The sequence below is a fragment of the Giraffa tippelskirchi genome, chromosome 9 (assembly GCF_054371585.1).
Source record: "Giraffa tippelskirchi isolate mGirTip1 chromosome 9, T2T-mGirTip1v1.2.pri, whole genome shotgun sequence".
NCBI lineage: Eukaryota > Metazoa > Chordata > Mammalia > Artiodactyla > Giraffidae > Giraffa > Giraffa tippelskirchi.
Window position 1 is genome coordinate 16,046,377 of NC_137283.1, and position 19,637 is coordinate 16,066,013.

Here is a 19,637-nt window from a genome sequence, read left to right on the forward strand (position 1 = left end):
TGGGACTGGTGATAGAAGCAAGGTTCGATGCTGTAAAGAGCAATATTGCATAGGAACCTGGAATCTTAGGTCCATGAATCAAGGCAAATTGCAAGTGGTCAAACAGGAGATGGCAAGAGTGAACATCAACATTCTAGGAATCAGTGAACTAAGATGGACTGGAATGGGTGAATTTAACTAAGATGACCATTATATCTACTACTGTGGGCAGGAATCCCTTAGAAGAAATGGAGTAGCCACCATGGTCAACAAAAGAGTCTGAAATGCAGTACTTGGATGCAAGCTCAAAAATAACAGAATGATCTCTGTTCGTTTCCAAGGCAAACCATTCAATATCATGGTAATCCAAGTCTATGCCCTGACCAGTAACACTGAAGAATCTGAAGTTGAACAGTTCTATGAAGACCTACAAGACCTTCCAGAACTAACACCCAAAAAAGATGTCCTTTTCATTATAGGGGACTGGAATGATTGAGGGCAGGAGGAGAAGGGGACGACAGAAGATGAGATGGTTGGATGGCATCACCGACTCTATGGACATAGGTTTGGGTGGACTCCGGGAGTTGGTGACGGACAGGGAGGCCTGGCGTGCTGTGGTTCATGGGGTCATAAAGAGTCAGACACGACTGAGCAAGTGAACTGAACTAATGGGTAGGTGGGTAATTTTCACAAATGTTTTGAATATCTTATAATAAAAACTTTAAATGGAAATAATAACAATTAAAATTCCAACTCAGATGAAAGGGTAGAGATGTCCTCTGGCTGCTTCACAAACTATCATCTGAGGGTACTAGTTAAAACAAAAAACCAATTCCGCAGTTCCATCTCAGACCTCTTGAGTCAGATTTTCATTCTTCTCATCAGGGAAGTTCAGGAAATCACATTACATGACTCAAAAAGTAACTCCAGTGACAACAAAGACCATGTCAGAGAAATATGTGAAAAGAGTCAATAAAATTAATCAAATATGAGGGGGTGGGAAATGGCAGAATGGGGGAAGAAAAACTTCAAAAAATGCTCATGTACCTAGAAATACAGACTTTGATGCTATCACCTAAGACCCTGAAAGACTTTATACATAGTCAAGTTGGCCAGGAAAAGGTTTTGGAGTTCCTTTTTGGGAAAATCGATAATTCCCTATACTCAAGACTGCCTAAGGTCCAAGTGCATAGGGTGAAATTTAAAGCTGCATTTATTGAGAGCCTACTATACCCGAGGCACTGAGCAAAGTATTTTCGTGTATTAATTTAGGATTCAGCAAACTTTGACCCACAAGCCAAGTCCAATACACTGCCTGTTGGTTTAAGTAAAGTTTTATTGGAATATAGCCAGGCTCATTCACTTAAGTATTGTCTATGGCTGTGTTCATGCTATTACAGAAGAGCTGAATAGTTGCAATGGAGGCCTTAAAAGCTCAAAAAACCTAAAATATTTACTATCTGGCCTTTCACAGACTGAGTCTGCTGATCCCCGTATTAGTCTGTGATAACCTTTAAAGAATCATGCCTTCTTATAGAGAGGAAGAAACTGGGCTCAAAGAGGTTAAGTGACTTTCTCAAGACTGTAGTACACCAGCAGGGCCAGGACATGAACTCAAAATGTCTGATTTCAACACTCACCTGCCAACCTACCCAAATATATACTCAACAGGCAATCTAAGTGTCCAGTCTGACAAACGGGAGCTTGGGTATAGAAGTCTGGAAAGTTCACCCATACCAGGGAACTCCAGGCAGCAAAACAATGATCTAAATTAGACAGGAAACACAGGCATTATATAATGGGTTGGCCAAACCATTCATTCGGGTTTTGTGTAAGATGTTACAGAAAATCCCAATGAATGGTTTGGCCAACTCAACATTTGGTGGGAAAAGTAGTTTACAAAACCTACTGCTCTTGGGGTTTCCAATTAAATACAGCACATGTGTGTTTTGTCCTTCCTGCCAAAAAACTCTTATTAAAGTTATAGGAAATGGCCTTGAAAAAGCATAAACCTATGATGAGAAAGCATATAGAAAAAAGAGCAAAGCAAACTAAAAAAATAATCAGATACTAGAAAGCAGATAGAGGTACGGTCACTGGATAAGCAGATCACAGATGGCCAAAACCTAGGCCTGCAGTGAGAAAAACCCCGAAACATGCTGAATCATACTACAGGCCCCCAGGAGACTCAGGAATTGGAGGTATCAGAGCTCTCAAAATGAAGGTGAGGCTGGAGATGAAAGTAAGAGGATTTCTGAGGTTAGAGCCCCAGATCCTTGCTCCCATCCTATACAGATGGGTCTGCCCCTTCCCCGGCCAGCAAATGATAAGGTTTGCGCTTGGAAAAGTTAAGCCAAGGAGCCTGTGGAAGAATCAGGGACAACAGACACACAGCTGAGGGTCATCACGTTAGACACTGAGGAACACAGGCACCTCCCTCTACCTGACTCCTAAGACACTAGCAGCTGGATGCGCGCTCCTAAGCAGAGCACTGGAGGATTTGTCCCAGGACACCACCCCTCACCGCCCAGCAGCCTCTGAGGATAAAACTACAGGTGATCACCTGATGTTAAAGGCAGCAGTTGATAAGCCCACCCAGGCACCAAGACTTCCAAATGGCTTTTAATGCTCCATCATTAAAATATGAACAGATAACCGAAACATCTGAGGAAAAACCTAACACAAAAGACGACACCAAAATATTTATGGGAAAAAAACAAAAAAACAAGAAAACTCTGAAAAAGTAATCCGGAAAGAAAACTTCAACACAAACTTTTAATTTATATTCTCAGAGAAACAAGAGAAGGTATTATAACCTCAAAATGAAACAATGTCTAAAAAAGGAAGACTCAAAAAATTGAGCCAGTGTTTTATAATTTAAGTATGCCAAAAATTTTAAAAGCACATGTAATCATCATATTGGAGAAGGCAGTGGCACCCCACTCCAGTACTCTTGCCTGGAAAATCCCATGGACAGAGGAGCCTGGTAGGCTACAGTCCATAGGGTCACACAGAGTCGGACACGACTGAAGCGACTTAGCAGCAGCAGCAATCATCATATGCACTCTCCTTAATTATTCACAAAGAAAGCAGAGATGAAAAGAGAGGAAAAAAGGAATCGTAAGGAATCAAAAGGAATATACCTCAAAAAAAAAAAAAAGTGGGGAGCAGACTACTTATTCTGACAACATTGTGAAGAATTTTATGGTACTGTCAGGGAAAACATACTGACTGAAACCGCCCACCCTGGCCAGGCACCATATATGACATGAGGTCCTGGTAAGGAACACTGGAACTAATAAGCCACCACCAACCGGAAGAGTTCAGGAAAGGTCCAAAGGAGACACCCCAGTCCAACCACGTCCCAGAATCCTCCTCTCTGGCACCCATCTTGGCTGAACAAGGCGTGCACCACCAGGAAGGGCTCTGAGTCAGAATGATTGGCTAAAGACAACCCAGAAACTAACCCCATCACCATAAAACCCGAGAGCTGTTCTCCTGGGTTCCCTTACCCTACTGCTCTCCGCCCGGGTGCCCTTTCCCAATAAAATCTCTTGCTTTGTCAGCACGTGTGTCTCCTCGGACAATTCATTTTCCGAGTGTTAGACAAGAGCCCAGTTTCAGGCCCTGGAAGGGGTCCCCCGTCCTGCAACAGTACTAGCAGTTTGGCAATGAAACAGTCATAAGAACAGAGAAAACTACAGGAAAGAAACAAAGTAAGATGAACTCCAAGGTAGATCAACTTTTATAAGAACGGAAACGTAATCAGAGTATACTAAGTCAGTCAGCTATGAATACGGTCATAATAATTGTAAATAGATTTGACTAAAAATTGTATTATGAACCAAGGAGCTACAGGAAGGCAGAGAGGATACATTTACACGTGTGGGTACCGTTGAAGTGTAGAGAACTAAATTCTCGTCTCCTGTGTAGAAAGTCCAAAGATGTCTAAATTTTTAAAAAATAAACAATGTGAAATTACTTAGCAACACAGACTAGAAGAAAGAGATGAAAAGGGCTACCTCTGAGCAGCAGTCATGGAGGATGGGCAGAGATGGGTACCACAGAGCAATGTTTTTTCCCTCTGAATCAGAAGCAATGTTAAAAACTGCATGTTTCCCTTCACTGTTATTCAGTCTCATTCTCTCCTTCCTCTATAGCAATAGAAGTTTATCTGAGTGTAGTGTTTCCCAGATGGAAGTCAGTCTGGAATTTTCCAGACTTTCATGCAAGTGTTGGCCAGATTCTTCTCAACAGCTATGAACAGATACAATGGGGACTACTGAGCCAAACTCTTAAAAGGGAGGGAATGTACTTTGCTTTTCTCCCCTTCCTCCTGGCTGGAATGTCAAGGTAATGTGCAGAGCCTGGTCATAGCCGCTCAAAACACAAGATGGAAACCGCCGAGGGGCAACAGAGAATCAAGTAGAACACACCCAGGTCCCCCACACCGTGGAACCATCCTCTATAAGGCAAACTTCTTAAGTCAATGTTATTTTAGCCGTTGTTACACAGGAAAATCTGTATCTTAACATATAAATCCTAAAACAAAGCTAGCACTGAATTGAGGCTTCTTAATAAATCTGAAAGGCATGATACAAGAGAACTATCAGTTTGTTTCCTGAAGCCCTGGGTAAGTCAAGGACTGCGCTGAATGAGTAATACTTATGATCAAACTAAAAAGACCAAGGACATTTAACAAAACTCAAAACCCCTGCTCAGCCTGAGCTTGACTCACCTTTTGGCCATTCAAATGCGAGTCAGAGTCATCCAAAAACTCCAGGGGTGGAGAGCAGTCTTCAGTGACCATCCTTCGGCAACCCAGGGGCTCCTCGGTGGGTCTCTCTTGAGGGTCTATCACCACCCTCCTGTCACAGAAGCTGCTCTTCTCCAGCACAGCTTTCTCCTCCTCCGCTCTGACCTCTGGGGTGGACTCTTTCTCTTTCTGAGGAGCAGCCACGCTGACACTCCCGGCTGGTCCCTCTCCGCGGCGGGGGCGCTCTGCTATGTGGGGTTTTGCCCTTGGGGCTGCCTCTCCCTTCCTCTTTGGCATCGACTTTCCCAGGATGCCCTGGATGGCCTTTAGGTAGATCATGGCAGAGCCCTGGTCTCGAAGTCTATCCCTTTGCCTTTTCTGGACCTTGTGTGGTTCCTCCGTTGTACCATTTTGACCCTCAGCTTCCGCTGCCAATTCAGAATCCACGGAGCTACGAGGGCTATCTTTGGAATCAACCTGGAGGAAAAAAATGAGAAATTATGAAAGGTGATTTCATATACGAAGCACTTAGCAAATGAGACATTAGTGGAGATGTCGTGCCAGCCCTCAGCACAGTCAGCCACTGTTAACAATTTCAGTAGAAACTGGACTAGAAGAAAGAGCTAAGAGATGAAAGAGGCTATCTCTGAGCAGCAGTCATGAAGGATGGGCAGAGATGGGTACCACAGAGGAATGCCTCTGCCCATCCATTCTCTACAGCTGCCACGAGAAGTTCTACAATCTGGCAATGTGACACCTCCGCTTAACATGTCAACAGCTCTGTATCTGCCTGACTCCTGAGTGTGACCCTGGAAGCTCTCCTCCCCAGCTGGCCCCCAGCCTTGCTTCCAGCATCATCTCCTGCCTTTCTCCACTCACCCAGGTGTCGTGGGAATGAGGGAAACACTGGAGAAGGGGGAAAGGAGGGCCCTGGAATAAGCAGTGCCCCAAGCATCAGAACAGCATTTCATAATCCTTTTTGGACACACACCGTTCTTGTTTCCTGAAATGTCCTTGTCCGTCAAGAGAACTCAAATGACACCTCTTCCATGAGGACTTTCCCGATGGTTAGTCACTCACTCCTCTGACCCCTCGCACTTCAAATATCCCTGTTACCACACTCCACGCATCGCACTGTGATGAACTGTCTCATTGTCTGCACCACCAACCCCAGCACAGCCTCCCCCAAGCACTGGACGTCCACTGAGTGAAGCAGGAGACAGGATCCCCTGTGAAAGTCTCATCACTCAAGAGCCAAGATGCACAATGCTTTCTCGTGTCTGGGTTGCGTGACCCTCTAAAAGGGCCCCTCAAAGGAAGGATGCTGCCCTCTTCATCTCCCTGCTCCTCCAGTCTAATGCTGGGCCAGGATGAGCAGGTGCTCACAGGAGGGCAGCAGCCTCAAGAACACTGGCTTTGAAGTCAGACTGACCTGGGATTATACTGTAGCTCTGACCTGTACAAGCTGTGTGGCTTTGGTCCAGGCATTTAACCTTTTTGCATCTCACTGTCCCAGGGCCTACATACATAGCAGGTGCTCAAATATTTGTTCACTGATATCTCAGCATTTGTTAAGTAAGACAGAAAGATAACACTGCCATCAACTATACTTCAACTAAAAACAAACAAACAAGCTTAAAATCTTAAGGGTTAAGCATAACTATGGCTTTACTTCTCAAAAAAAATAATAATAATAAAACAGATAACACTGCCCACACCTCACAAGACTGAGAATTATGTGAATGCATCTGATGCAAAGTGACTCACTGGAAAAGACCCTGATGCTGGGAAAGAGTGAAGGCAGGAGGAGAAGAGGATGACAGAGGATGAGATGGTTGGATGGCATCACCAACTTGATGGACATAAGTTTGAGCAAGCTCCCGGAATTGGTGATGGACAGGAAGGCCTGACATGCTGCAGCCCATGGAGTCGCGGAGAGTCAGACACGACTGAGCGACTGAACTGAACTGAACAGAGGTCAAATATTGAGGTTCACATTTGACAAGCTTTAGCTTCCCAGGTGATGTTAGTGGTAAAGAACCCACCTGTCAGTGCAGGAGACGTTAAGAGACACGGGTTCAATCCTTGGCTGAGAAAGATTCTCTGGAAAAGGAAATGGCAACCCACTCCAGTATTCTTGCTGGGGAAATCCCAGGGAAAGAGGAACTTGACAGGCTACAGTCCATGGGGTCGCAAAGAGTCGGACCTGACTTACCTACTAAACTTCCTTCTCCAGCACATCATAAAGTTCAAACTTTCCTTTCACTCTTCCTTCCCCAAACTGAATTAAAAATTTGGACATGTCATCAACAGATGGAGAGAAATTTCATGTTCCCGGCTTGGAAGAAACAATATTGTGAAAATGACTATACTACCAAATGCAAGCTACAGATTTAATGCGATCCCTGTCAAAATACCAATGGCATTTTTCGAAGAACTAGAACAAAAAACTTCACAATTCATATGGAAACACACAAGACCCTGAATAGCCAAAGCAGTCTTGAGAAAGAAGAATGGAGCTGGAGGAATCAACCTTCCTGACTTCAGATTATACTACAAAGCTACAGTCATCAAGAGAATATGGTACTGGCACAAAAGCAGAAATATAGACCAATGGAACAAGATAGAAAGCCCAGAAATAAACCCATGCACCTATGGGTAACTTATTTTTGACAAAGGAGGCAAGAATATACAATGGGGCAAAGACAGCCTCGCCTCTTCAATAAGTGGTGCTGGGAAAACTGGACAGCTACATGTAAAAGAATGAAATTAGAACACTTCCTAACACCATACACAAAGATAAAGTCAAAATGGATTAAAGACATAAATGTAAGACCAGAAACTATAAAACTCTTAGAGGAAAACATAGGCAGAACATAAATCAAATGATGATGTAAATCAAAGCAAGATCATCTATGACCCACCCCCTAGAGTAATGGAAATAAAAACAAAAATAAACAAGTGGGACCTAATTAAACTTAAAAGTTTTTGCACAGCAAGGAAACTATAAACAAGGTGAAAAAACAACCCTCAGAATGGGAGAAAATAATAGCAAATGAAACAACTGACAAAGGATTAATTTCCAAAATATACAAGCAGCTCACACAACTCAGTATCAGAAAAACAAACGACCCAATCAAAAAGTGGGGAAAAGACCTAAACAGACCTTTCTCCAAAGAAGACATTCAGATGGCTAACAAACACATGAAAAGATGCTCAACATCACTCATTATTAGAGAAATGCAAATCAAAACTACAATGAGATATCACCTCACACCAGTCAGAATAGCCATCACAAAAAGTCTACAAACAATAAATGCTGGAGAGGGTGTGGGGAAAAGGGAACGCTCTTGCACTGTTGGTGGGAATGTAAATTGATACAGCCACTATAGAAGATGGTAGGGAGATTCCTTAAAAAAACTAGGAATAAAACCACCATATGACCCAGAAAACTCACTCCTAGGCATATATCTGAGGAAACCAAAATTAAAAAGACGCATGTATCCCACTGTTCATTGCAGCACTATTTACAATAGCTAGAACACGGAAGCAACCTAGATGTCCATCAACAGATGAATGGATAAAGAAGCTGTGGTACATATATCCCATGGAATATGACTCAGCCATAAAAAGGAATGCATCTGAGTCAGTTCTAATGAGGTGGATGAACCTAGAGCCTATTATACAGAATGAAGTAAGCCAGAAAAAGAAAGATAAACATCATATACTAATGTATATATATTATATATAATGACTCTAGAAAGACGGTACCGATAAATTTATCCGCAGGACAGCAATGGAGCAACAGACAGAGAACAGAATTATGGATACAAGGGGGGGCAGGGGGGCAGCAGCCAGAGGGTGAGATGTATGGAAAGAAGAGAGAGTAACATGGAGACTTACACTACCATATGTAAAATAGAGAGCTACTGGGAATCTGCTGTATAACTCAGGGAACTCAAACGGGCTCTGCATCAACCTAGAGGGGTGGGATGGAAAGGGAGATGGAAGGGAGGTTCAGGAGGAAGGGGACATATGTATACCTATGGCTGATTCATGTTGATATTTGACAGAAAACAACAAAAGCCTGTAAAGCAATTATCCTTCAATTAAAAAAAAAAATTTAAAAAACTTCGGATATGTCATACCAAAGGCTCAACGTGAGGTAGGTGAAGGTGCTCATATTAGAGACATTTAACCTTCTCTATAAAGTAAATGAAAATCATCCACTACCATTAGAATCTGACAGACTTCCCTGGTGGTCCAGTGGTTAAGAATCCACCTGCCAATGCAAGGGACATGGGTTAGATTCCTGGTCCTGGAAATAAGATCCATGGGGCAACTAAGCCCATCTGCCACAACAAAGACCCAGCACAGACCAAAATAAATTAAAAAAAAAAAAAAATCTGAGAAAATCTCACCAACAATTATCCTGGAGGTAATAAGGCACAAAGGTGGAGATGCTGGCCAGCAGGAATCTCTAATGATTCCAAAATGCCAGTCTAGCTATGGTCTAAATGTGTTCCCCACAAAATTGAGATGCTGAAATCTGACCCCATGGTGGTGGTATTCTGTGTGTTCTTTGGGAAGTGATTAGGTCATGAAAGTGACTAATTCTTATTGACAGGATTAGTACCCTAGTGAAGGGGCCCCAAGACAGCTTCCTTGTCCCCTTCTGTCATGTGAGTACATAAAGAGAAGTCTGTGACCCAGAAGAGGGTCCTCACCAAGCTGGCACCCTGATCTCAGACTTCCAGTCTCTAGAATTATGAGAAACTTCTGTGGTTTATAAGCTACTCAGTCTATGGCATTTTGTTACAGCAGCCAGAATGAACTAAGATAAACATCTTCCCTTCAGAATATTCCATGACCTGGCACAGAGACTTCTGTGCTGAGGGGGACACACAAAGCTAAGTGTGTGCCTCTCCAAGTCCACAGAGCAAATGCAGAAGGGCAGGTGGATGGGTGGGAAGACGACAGGTGAGTGGTGAGGGGGCTTTGACTTATTAGACAAACAAGTCTGCAAATGACTGCAGGAAAAAGCGGGGGAAGAGGGGCAGAGAGAGGGGAAGGTCAAAGAGACATTTTCAAATTCATCAAAATGAGTCAAGTACTGCACCTTGTTTTCAAACTAACAAACTCTCTCTAGGGAGAGCGCTTAGCAGTGCTAGAGAAGGATAGTTGGGATTGATCCTATCAAGTCCCATAGTATACTGACATGAATGATCTTCCAAAAGCGCAAATCTGCCTTCCCTCTGTACACAGCTACCTAATGGCTTAGAATAAATCCAAATTCCCTTGGCTTGTAACACCCACTGTAAGCTGCCCCCTACCTAGCTCCTCAGCCCATTCCACCAAACCATATCCTGAGGCAGTCTCCTGACTTCTTCAGGCCTCCCTCCAGATATCATGCTCCTGAGAAGCCACCTCGTGGGGCCACCATCCAACAGAGTGCTTGACACACAGTCCTCACTAAAGTGCTTATGACTGACAGCAAGCCAAGGGAAGAACCTCAAGACTTCTGAGACAGGACCGACTGCTCATCTCTCCAAGGTTAACCGTGACAGTGACTGTGGTAAAGCAGGCCCTTGAGGCCTGGAGGAGAGAGAGCCGTGTCTGCCATTAGATGAGACCACGCCCCAGCAAGGGCCACACCCTCAACTCTCCAGTTCCGGCCAAAGAGAACCCAAGCCCAGCATGCAGCACACCTGAAAGACTACCTAGATTCTTCCTCGCCTCACGATCTGGTTATTGAGACTCAATTTAATCAACTGATCATTTTACCCTGTACCCGAAACCACTGAAACTGCATCAAGGATAAATGAAAAGATCAAACTAGCCTCGTATTTACCTTATTTACATGCGTCATATTACATATACTTCATATTACCTATACTTATGTCAAAGGCAAAGCCTTTCAACTCATCATTAAATTTAAAAAAAATCAACGTGCCCATATAAGGGTTCTGACTGTGAGGGCCACATTGAAAACACGTGGAACACTTCTCCTAAGGCAAACAGCCTGCCAGCAAGGACACAGAGCTAATTACAGCCTCACTTTTCAGTTCCATATCAGAAACCACTCAGCAGACGCTTTAGGACAAACTGTTTTCCTTCTGGCTGGTTCTGGGTTTTTAATGATAACTTTATTTAGGGGCAGCCCATCTTACCCAAGTAAGACTTTGCCTTTCTTTGCTCCTCTACGTCCAGAACTCCGCACATCTAAAGGCCCACACCTCCAAAACCTAGAAAGCAAATCCCAAGCAACTAGAAACACTGCCTGGCACAAACCAGGACCTCGATAAATATTTGCTCAGAACCTAATTAAAGAGGTGGCTGACGCTCACACAGTAGCCGGCAACAAAAACTAGGGCTCCTCTCCTCCCTCTAACCCGACTGGAAGAGACTGAACATTTCCAAATTCACGTTCAACTTTCTCTCTCTCACAGTGCAGGTGCTGAGAAAATTTAATTAATCCTTTAAAAAAAGTTAAATAAATGGATGAAATGCACCTCCACTGTGAAGCACTCCTCAGTCTGCTCCCCAACATTATGAAACCCTCCTGTGTGTTCCCACTGGGGAACTAAATGTTGAACCTCTAAAATAACCCTACCCCACCATGCAAAACCCCAACGTGCTGGAAAACATAACCTTGGTGAAAAGCCACACCAAAAACCAAATCCTTTTTCTTGGTTCTGTGCTTCGAGGTACATGGCACAACTTCGTAAATTTACTACTAAATTACATACACCTATGTCTCTGGGGCATGCCAGCCACCTGGCACAGCGAATCTCCACCATAACTGATTGCCAGTTACAGGCACCTGAGAAATACTTCAGTACCAGGAAGCTGCGCCCACACCCGTGCAGAACCTCAAGAATTTTAAATTAGTTTCAAAGTGCTACCAAGTTTGCAAACTACCTCTCCACGGAACTTCAGGCCATCCCCTGGGGTCTATCTAGTTTGCGCTTAGACCCCTGGAAGACCCCAAAGATCTTAACAGACATCTTTTTCTTAGCGTCCTTTCACCAAAACTCCACCGCTAACATCTCAATCCAAGTGGAAAGGGATTCGCCGTTTGCAAGGCGCTGGGGCCACTTACCTTAAGGCTGCAGGCTTCCTCCTCGAGAGAAGCCATTTCTTCTAGAGAAGGTCTGACAGAGCGCAGAGGGGATCCCCCTGACGAAAGGAACCCCTGTGAGCTCGGAATCAGGCCTCGTTTGCAGGCGGCCCCACCCACACCTGGGCCAGAGGAATGGGAGGAGGAGGAGGAGGTGGAACTTCTGCGGCGGGAATGCGAGGAGGAGGTGGAACTTTTGCGGCGGGATGAGCCCCAGGACACATCGTCCTCCTTCTGGGCTTTCAGGCGCTTGGGGCTGCTGGCCCCTCCTGAACGCGACACAGAGCTGTGAGCTGGGCGGCTGGAGGGGGCCACATCACTGGGCTCCCGGAGGCAGCTGCGCTTGCGGGAACTCCGATCCGAAGTGCTGCTCCAGTGGTACTTGACCTTGCGCCGTTCCGACGCCATGGGCACCTGCAAGGTAAACAGGCAGCCGGGAGTCCACCACCACCCCTGCTGGCTGCCCCTTCCTCAGCCTCTCGCCTTCCCTGGAACCCTTGGGGGAGGGCAGGCCACTAGGTCACAGCCAGGGGATGACTTCACTGACCTTTCCCCTTTTCCACTGCCCATCACAGTTCTCAAGGTATCAGAGAGGCTAAAGCGCTTCGGAGAAGTCCAGAAGGTCCCAGGATTTACTAAAGGTTTCCTTCGATTAGGTTTCCGAGCCCACAACGTGCTTCCGCGATTACCAAGAGCTTCAGTTTGCAAAGCGCTACTTCGGGGATGTCAAAGCGCTTCCGGAACTACGACGCGCTCTGATTGAGTTTGCAATACAAAGCCCTTCACAGATGTCAGCGCTTCAAACGGCTACAGGGCGCTGTTAGGTCCACACCTGGAGGCCAATCCTACAGCCCCTGGGCGGGCCCGCGGCCGGGAGGCCCGGAACGCCGAGCGCGGGCCGCAGAGCAGGGCCAGACCAGCACACGCAGCCCGCCCTGCCCCCGCGGCCCAGCCGACCAGCCCCGGGCCGGAAGGGGGCGAGCCGCCGCTCAGCCGGCGGCGCCCGGGTCCGCCTGCTCAGAATATCCCCGGGTCTGCCCCGTACCCTGTCCCTGCTCTCGCAGCCCGGACGTCAGCTCCACAACCTGCACCGCCCTGATGCCCTGCTCTGGCCGCCCGCTTGCCGTCCGCCCCACTCCTGCGAGGCCGGCCCTGCCTCCGCCAGAGTTGGGACCACACCGGCCTCTGCTGGACCCGCCTACCGGAACGAGCTCTGCGGCCCGCAGCCCGGTGTGCGGCGAGGGCGGGTCCTGCGCTGAAAAGAGGGCGCCCATTGCTCAGATCAACAAGGGGCGGGGCTCCGAGCAAGATGGAGCTCCTCTGTTGGTCAGTAAGTCTGGAGGCGGAACCCTTCGCCTTACGACACTCGTCCATTGGTCGGAAGCTAGACGGGCAGAGCCACACACGTTAGCTCGTAGAGCTCAAAGCAGAGGTCGGGTTGCAGTTCCTCAGGCCTGCGGATAGTGGAGGAAGGGGGCGCCGACTGATCCGTGCTCCCGGGGCTGTTCCTTGCTGCTCAGCGCTGTCCCCTTTAGCAGGACGCCTTCAGATTCAGATGCGCTGATCATACCCACACTGGCGTCATCACTCCATTTGCAGAGCAGGAAACTGTGGTTGAGAGACCCAGTGACAAACCCAGAAACTGACAGATTTGGAATTAGAAATTAGAAACCACGGGGGGGTGACGGGGGAAAAAAAGACTTTACATTTACAAAAATGTGAACTACCCTCTGGCAAAGAAACATCAAAGTTAAAAAACAAGGTACAAACTTGGAAAGCTGTTTGCAACATATAGCAGGGGATCGATCATGTCCTTACTATGTAAAAACTTTGGCAGTAAGATAATTAAGTGGGCAAAGGAACTGATGAACGTAACAAATCACAAAATTGGTTAATTTTCATGTTGCTGTATGAAAAAATGGCTCCATTGTCAATCATTTAATGAGTACAAATAAAATTATGTTTTCACCCATTAGCAGTGATCAAAAAGCATGATGATATTCTCTGTAGTTGAGAATGTGCAGAAATGCACTCCCATACATCACCAACTGATCTTATACTGATGTAACCTGTTTGGAAGGTTTGGTTGCAGGAAGGATGAAAACAATCTCAGTATCCAGCAAGTGAAGTTAGTTGAGTAAATTACAGAAACACCATACAATGGAATAGCAGGCAAAAAGAAAGAAGTGCTCCAAATGTACTGTTGAGGAGGAATAGCCAAGAAAGACAAGAAAAAACAGAGGATCCAGAATAAATGAAAATACCCTGAATGTAGCAAAAAATGCGAAGTGGAGCCTCAAGATAACAAAATTTTTTATGTCTGTGACTAACCACTCTGTGTGCTTCTAATAATTTTATTGAGATATAATTTACATACCATAAAGTTGACCAATATAGAATTCTATTATCTTTTAGTATATTTAGAGTTGTGCAACCATCACCATAATCTAATTTTGGAACATTTCATCACTCTAAAATCTTGTGATCATTACCACTTTCCTCCCCAAACCACTCTCTGCTCCCCCCCAAACACACACTCCTAATTTGTTTCTATGGATTTGCCTGTTCTGGACGTTTCACAAAAATGGAATTATGTATGTTTGGCTTCTCTTAGCATTATCTTTTCAAGTTCACCCATGTTGTATCAGTACTTCACGTTTTATGGTTGAATACAATTCCGTTGTATGCATATGCCACACATTCTGTTGCTGGGGCATTTGGGTTGTTTCTACCTTTGGACTATCATGGATATTGCTGTTATAAAAACTGGTGTGCAAGTTTTTGTATGAACATGTTTTTATTTCTTACATACATAGGAGTGGAATTGCTGGGTCATATGGAAATATTACCCAATTGGCAACTGTCCTCTATTGCTCAAAATGCTTTGGAAACATACTGCTCATAATCTGAAGGTGCTTACCACATCTCAGGTCCTTTTTGGGGTACATAACACAGACTCTAGTTGAATCCTCACAGCCACCAGAGATTAAGACAAAGGTGTCAGTAGAAATCACTGTCCACCTGGGCTGGAGCCCACTCAGATTTCTTATGTACTAGTACAAAGCTGACCTTGCTGAGGGGCTGTTGAATGCCCTTTTACCATCAAACCTATGAAACTGGTACTTTTTATTCTCCCGCATTGTATAGATGAGGAAACAGAGGCTCAAAGTAACTCCCTAATTTGGCCCAAGATCATCCAATTATTAACAGCCAACATTTTAGAGCCAGCACCCAACCTCTTAGCTACCCACTATACCACTCGTGGATGCAGAGAAACTTCTCCATATCATCTGGACACAACTAATCATGATACACATTAGCTTTACCAATGTATTTTTGTCTTACAAAATAAAAAAAAATCACTAAATTAGGCTTATTTAAAATAGGACACACTGAATTTAGTCTAGCATTTTAACAAAAAGACTTGCAACATGACTTTTCAGAAATAAACCCATTGCATAAATGTTAGTTGAATGACAAAAGTAGACACTTACTGTCCTTTTTAAAAATTTATTTAATAAAACAAGATGTGCATTTTCCAAGTATTTCTGTAGCCATGTCTCTACCTCTTCCTCCCAAACAGCCCAGGGAGGGAGAATGAATGAATGCATGTTACTTACAAGGAAACTGAGGTCCCAGAAATTAAATGCTTGACTTAATTAGCAGCAGAATCAATCATGAAACTAGTTCCCCTGGTTCTTCATCCAGCCATAAATAACACACACTCTCTAAATAAGAGCTCCATTTAAAGTATTAGCGTTAGCGGGGTGGGAAAATAAAGGTGCAGAGGAAGCATTAAATAAATATCTGTGAGTTGCAAGATTTCCAAAAGAGAAAGCAGAGAAATCTCCAGTGCCTTCTGCCAAGTGTCTGGCATGTATAAATCTTGAGACCTTGAGGAAGGAGTGAAGAACCGAATTGGGACACAAGTTGAAAGTCTTTGAGGTCATGGAAGTTTGCAGGCGGCTGGTGGCAAATATGACCTAGAGATCTTAGCTTCGGAAAGTGCCATCAGCACTCAGAGTGCTACGGTGGTTGTCGAGGGTGAGAGCCAGGCAACGGCATCTGCGGGGGTGGTGATCATCACATACTCCCCAGAACCATAAAATTGCCCACATCCTGGGCTCATGTACCAGGGTTTCCACTTCAGTGTCCTGATAACCCATAGCTCTGATTGACAAATCCCAGAAAGGAACAGGACTTCGTGGATTTTTGTGTCTTGGAAAGCTGAGTCCTATGTCCCCTGACTCACTCTGGAAAAATGGAAGTGTCTCTCCACCTGACCCAAGGGAAGCTGATGTTTGGTGTTTCCTGGAAGATCTCGATTCTTCCTTAGATCTTTTTCTTGATTTGATGTTCATCTTTCCAATGGAGGACAAGGGTCCTCAGCTGTGTTCAAGTCATCAGGGGCCAAAAAGCTCAATGCTATCCAGTTTCTCTTCTTTGTAAAGCAGGATATTCTCCATGAGTTTCCTTTTGGCCTCATTGATCTCGATTTTCCACGAAGTCTCTGTAGCTGACATTCAATGTAAAGAAAAGCAACTTGAACAAATCATAAAGACCTTTTGCGACTATTGACAGTTGGAAATAGTTACTATTATTGTAATTCTAAGGAAGTCAGACTTGGTCAGAGTTTTTCAACTTAAATCGGGGTTCTGAATCAGGCCTAAGTGGAATGAGCGTTGCCACTGCTTCTGCCTTTGCAGGGAAAACCTGCCACCTACCCCTACCTTTCAGAGAGGAAGGGCTTCCATGTTTCACCCCTGGAAGTGGGGGACAGTGTTAGAATGAAGCTTACACTCTCTCTTTTTCCTCTCACCTCCATGTAGGAAGAGGAACAACAGGAAAGGTCAGAGTCTGAGACACTCACGGAGCCACGTTTACTAGGGGAAGAGGATGCTGAATTGTAAAGGCCTTCTGAATGTTTATTTCAGAAGGAACCTGGTGAATTTGGACCCAGGAAGCAGAAATAGAAATATCTTTGGAAGCAGCTGGCAAGGTGTGAAGTGAGGATGAAAAGGCAGGTGGCGACAGACCACAGGGAGCTTTGCTAGTCCCAAGGAAGAGTTTTTACTTGGTCTCTAAGTGCAGTGGGGAACCACAGAAGGGCTTTAAACGAGGGGTGACAGGAGTTGATTTAAAAAACCACAGTGGCTGGTCCCTGGAAGAACTGGTGAGGGACCAGAGCAGATCAGGGAGGCCACAGGGAGGCTGTACAGTCATCCAGCAAGAGGAGAGTCGCTTAGATGAGGGGGAGGGTTTACGGGGACAGTCAATGCAGAGAAGCAGATGGAGGTGAAGGATATTTAGGACAATAGAGAGGCCTGAGTGAGGGACTGGACATTGGGGCTGGGGGGAAAAGGAGGATGACTGTCTTTATTCAGTCAGCTGGCAGGTGGACAGCTGAATAACCAAATTAATACATGAATGAGGGAGAAAAGGAATAAATGATATGCTGAGTTAAGGGACATAAATGACCATGTATAAGCACTGAGACACCACGCTTACCATCCTGGGGAGGCTCTGGAGAGGCACAGGCCTCAGCGGAGGAGTCAGCTTCCACTGCTCCACCAGCCAGCAGCATGCCTTCTTCATCCGCTGTCGGGGGAGGCGAGGAGGTAGCCCCAGCCCAGGGTGCAGCCCTCATGGAGTAGGAGGTGTTGAAGCTTGAATTGTCCACGTCATCTGTTTCTTCTGGGGTGTTGGAGGAAGAGCTTGTGACCTCAGAAAGCCCACTACAAGGGAGCGAGGTCTCCTGACCTCTCAGCTGCTCTTCCACAGCGGCCACAGAGCTACATATCTTGGGGAAGAGAGACAAGAGCACTCATCAAGAATTCTTCCTGAAATTAAAAATCTAACAGATCTCCGAGGCAGGGGGAGAGAGAGAGAGAGAGACACTGAAGAACTAAATGACTGTTGCTTTGCCTGGAAGAACAGCATCCTTCCTTTGAAAAGAGCTGACCTCACCACCATCCACCTCAGCACATGACCCAGATGGGTCAATCACAGAATCCCATCCCTGTGACCTTAATGATTGGTCCAGATTTGAGCATGTGACCCAAGTAGGCCAATCAGAATCCTTCTCTGGGACTCTTGCACCTAATATTTATTGAGGAAGCACTGTCTTTTCCTTCCCAGTGGCACAGCCAGATTCCCCGCATCACAAAGAAAACGTGTTTACAGTAGGAGAAAATGAAGCTCCCACACAGAGTAAAGCAGGGGTTAGAGATGGGGGTGGTTGTGTGGGGGTAGAGAGAGTGAGCACAAGAGCCACAGGCACAGGAGATTCAAACTGTTGTACTTTTGCTGGTTGAGACCCTGGGCCTAGCTGCCCCAGCAATGCCTATCCTGCTTGTGGTGTGGTTAAATGAGCCAATAAATCGCTCATTCACAGGCTCCCTGCTTCCTTCTCTTTCTCATTCTGTTTACATGTCTGTGTGTCTGTATCTAAGAATTTGAATTGAGTTTCTACCGCTTTCAACTAGAAATGCCCTAAGTAATATAGATACTGCACCTGAGGGATTTTCTGGTTAGGGAGGTTAGGAAGATTAAAGGCGGGCAGGGAAGAAATATTTCTTCCTTACACACATATTCTCTCTCATACAAATGGCACACAAACCTACCCTTAGTAAAAATAACAAATCTCAGTTGCTCAGTGCCTTGCAATTTACAGAGCACCTTTGACACACGATGTACAATGAGTTTTTATAAATAAAAATTTAAAAGATCAGAGAGGTTAAGTTCCTTGCCTAAGGTCACCCAGTCAGTGAGTGGCAGAGCTGACCACTAAACCCAAGTCTGCTCATCTTCAAGTCCAGGCCTTACTGATCTCTCATCTTCCTAGCTTGGCTGTGAAATACTGGGGACAAGGACCATTTCTCATTCCTCTGTGTATATGTATAGTGCCCTGTCCCTTTTATTCTACATAGCAAATGCTTCCTCATGCTTCAAGGCCCAGTTCAAATGTTACCTTTTGAGATAAATCTTCACAGGATATGCCAAATAAATATTTGTCAAGCTAAAAACTATAAAACTACATAACTCAGTTTTGGCCTATGGGGTGTGAGAAAAAGTGATGTGTGCATTTCCAAGTCACACCCTTAAAAAGAAGAGGATATGTTCTCCTCTTAAACTCCCTTTCAGTGGTTGTGAAGAAGGAATTCAAAGGGCCTGGACTCCATCTTAGGCCTGTTCGTGCTGATTATGCTTGGTCACCTCTCTAATGGACTCTGAACTCTGTGCTTAGTGCCTGTGGAAATGACAATAGAAGGATAAGACCCCCTCTGGACAGGTCATAAATTCTTATCTGTAACCTCAGGCTTATTGATTATTGACTGTTTGAACACATAACACATGAATGATGGAGTTATTGTGATTGTATTTACCTTTCCTTTGTTTATGTAAGTCACAAGGAAGTTGGGTGGTGGGTTCAGACACGTACACATGGGGTATAAAAGATTTTCACAAATGCTGGTCCTTGGCTAAGAGGATACTCTGCCTTGGGCCCGCCGGTGTAATAAACTGCACTTCACTATCTGCATCGTCCTTCTGAGTGAGCTTGTTTCCCGGAACGCGCGGCTATAACATTTGGTGCGTTGGCCCGGAAACTCCTCACTTTGAGGAGACAGGTCTCGTTTGAGGCCACCCCGAGGCTTTGTAGTTTGAATCTCCTAGAGGGGGGAAGGCGCCTCGCCCCTCTGGAAGAACTCGGCCTTTCAACGCCCGGTTTCTTTGCTTTGGCAGGTAGTGAATGGCAGCAAGGGAACTGAGCGCTCAGGTAGG

The 19,637-nt window shown here is 45.3% G+C and overlaps 2 protein-coding genes across 12 annotated transcripts in view; both read right to left on the bottom strand.

Moving 5' to 3' along the window:
• The window catches only part of TATDN2 (TatD DNase domain containing 2), a 22,756-nt gene extending 9,701 nt beyond the window's left edge, over positions 1 to 13,055 (bottom strand). For 2 of the 4 annotated variants that reach the window (XR_014064765.1, XM_081527919.1), the window contains exons 1-3: positions 12,901 to 13,055; positions 11,838 to 12,269; positions 4,718 to 5,212 (exon numbers count right to left, since the gene is read on the bottom strand). Coding sequence is in view for 2 of the 4 variants with exons in the window: in XM_081527919.1 (XP_081384045.1) it covers positions 4,718 to 5,212; positions 11,838 to 12,263 (921 nt within the window). In the remaining 2 variants the exon portion in view is untranslated. Of the gene's footprint in view, positions 1 to 4,717; positions 5,213 to 11,837; positions 12,270 to 12,402 lie in introns of all 4 variants that reach the window. The other 2 variants (XR_014064764.1, XM_081527918.1) reach the window with 1 other exon arrangement.
• The window catches only part of LOC145520715 (interleukin-1 receptor-associated kinase-like 2), a 74,608-nt gene continuing 67,373 nt past the window's right edge, over positions 12,403 to 19,637 (bottom strand). For 7 of the 8 annotated variants that reach the window (XM_081527909.1, XM_081527907.1, XM_081527914.1 and 4 more), the window contains 2 exons: positions 17,364 to 17,655; positions 15,355 to 16,371 (listed from right to left, as the gene is read on the bottom strand). In XM_081527909.1, the coding sequence (XP_081384035.1) occupies positions 16,259 to 16,371; positions 17,364 to 17,655 (405 nt within the window). In that variant the 3' untranslated portion in view covers positions 15,355 to 16,258. Of the gene's footprint in view, positions 13,464 to 15,354; positions 16,372 to 17,363; positions 17,656 to 19,637 lie in introns of those variants that run through there. The other variant, XM_081527908.1, reaches the window with a different exon arrangement.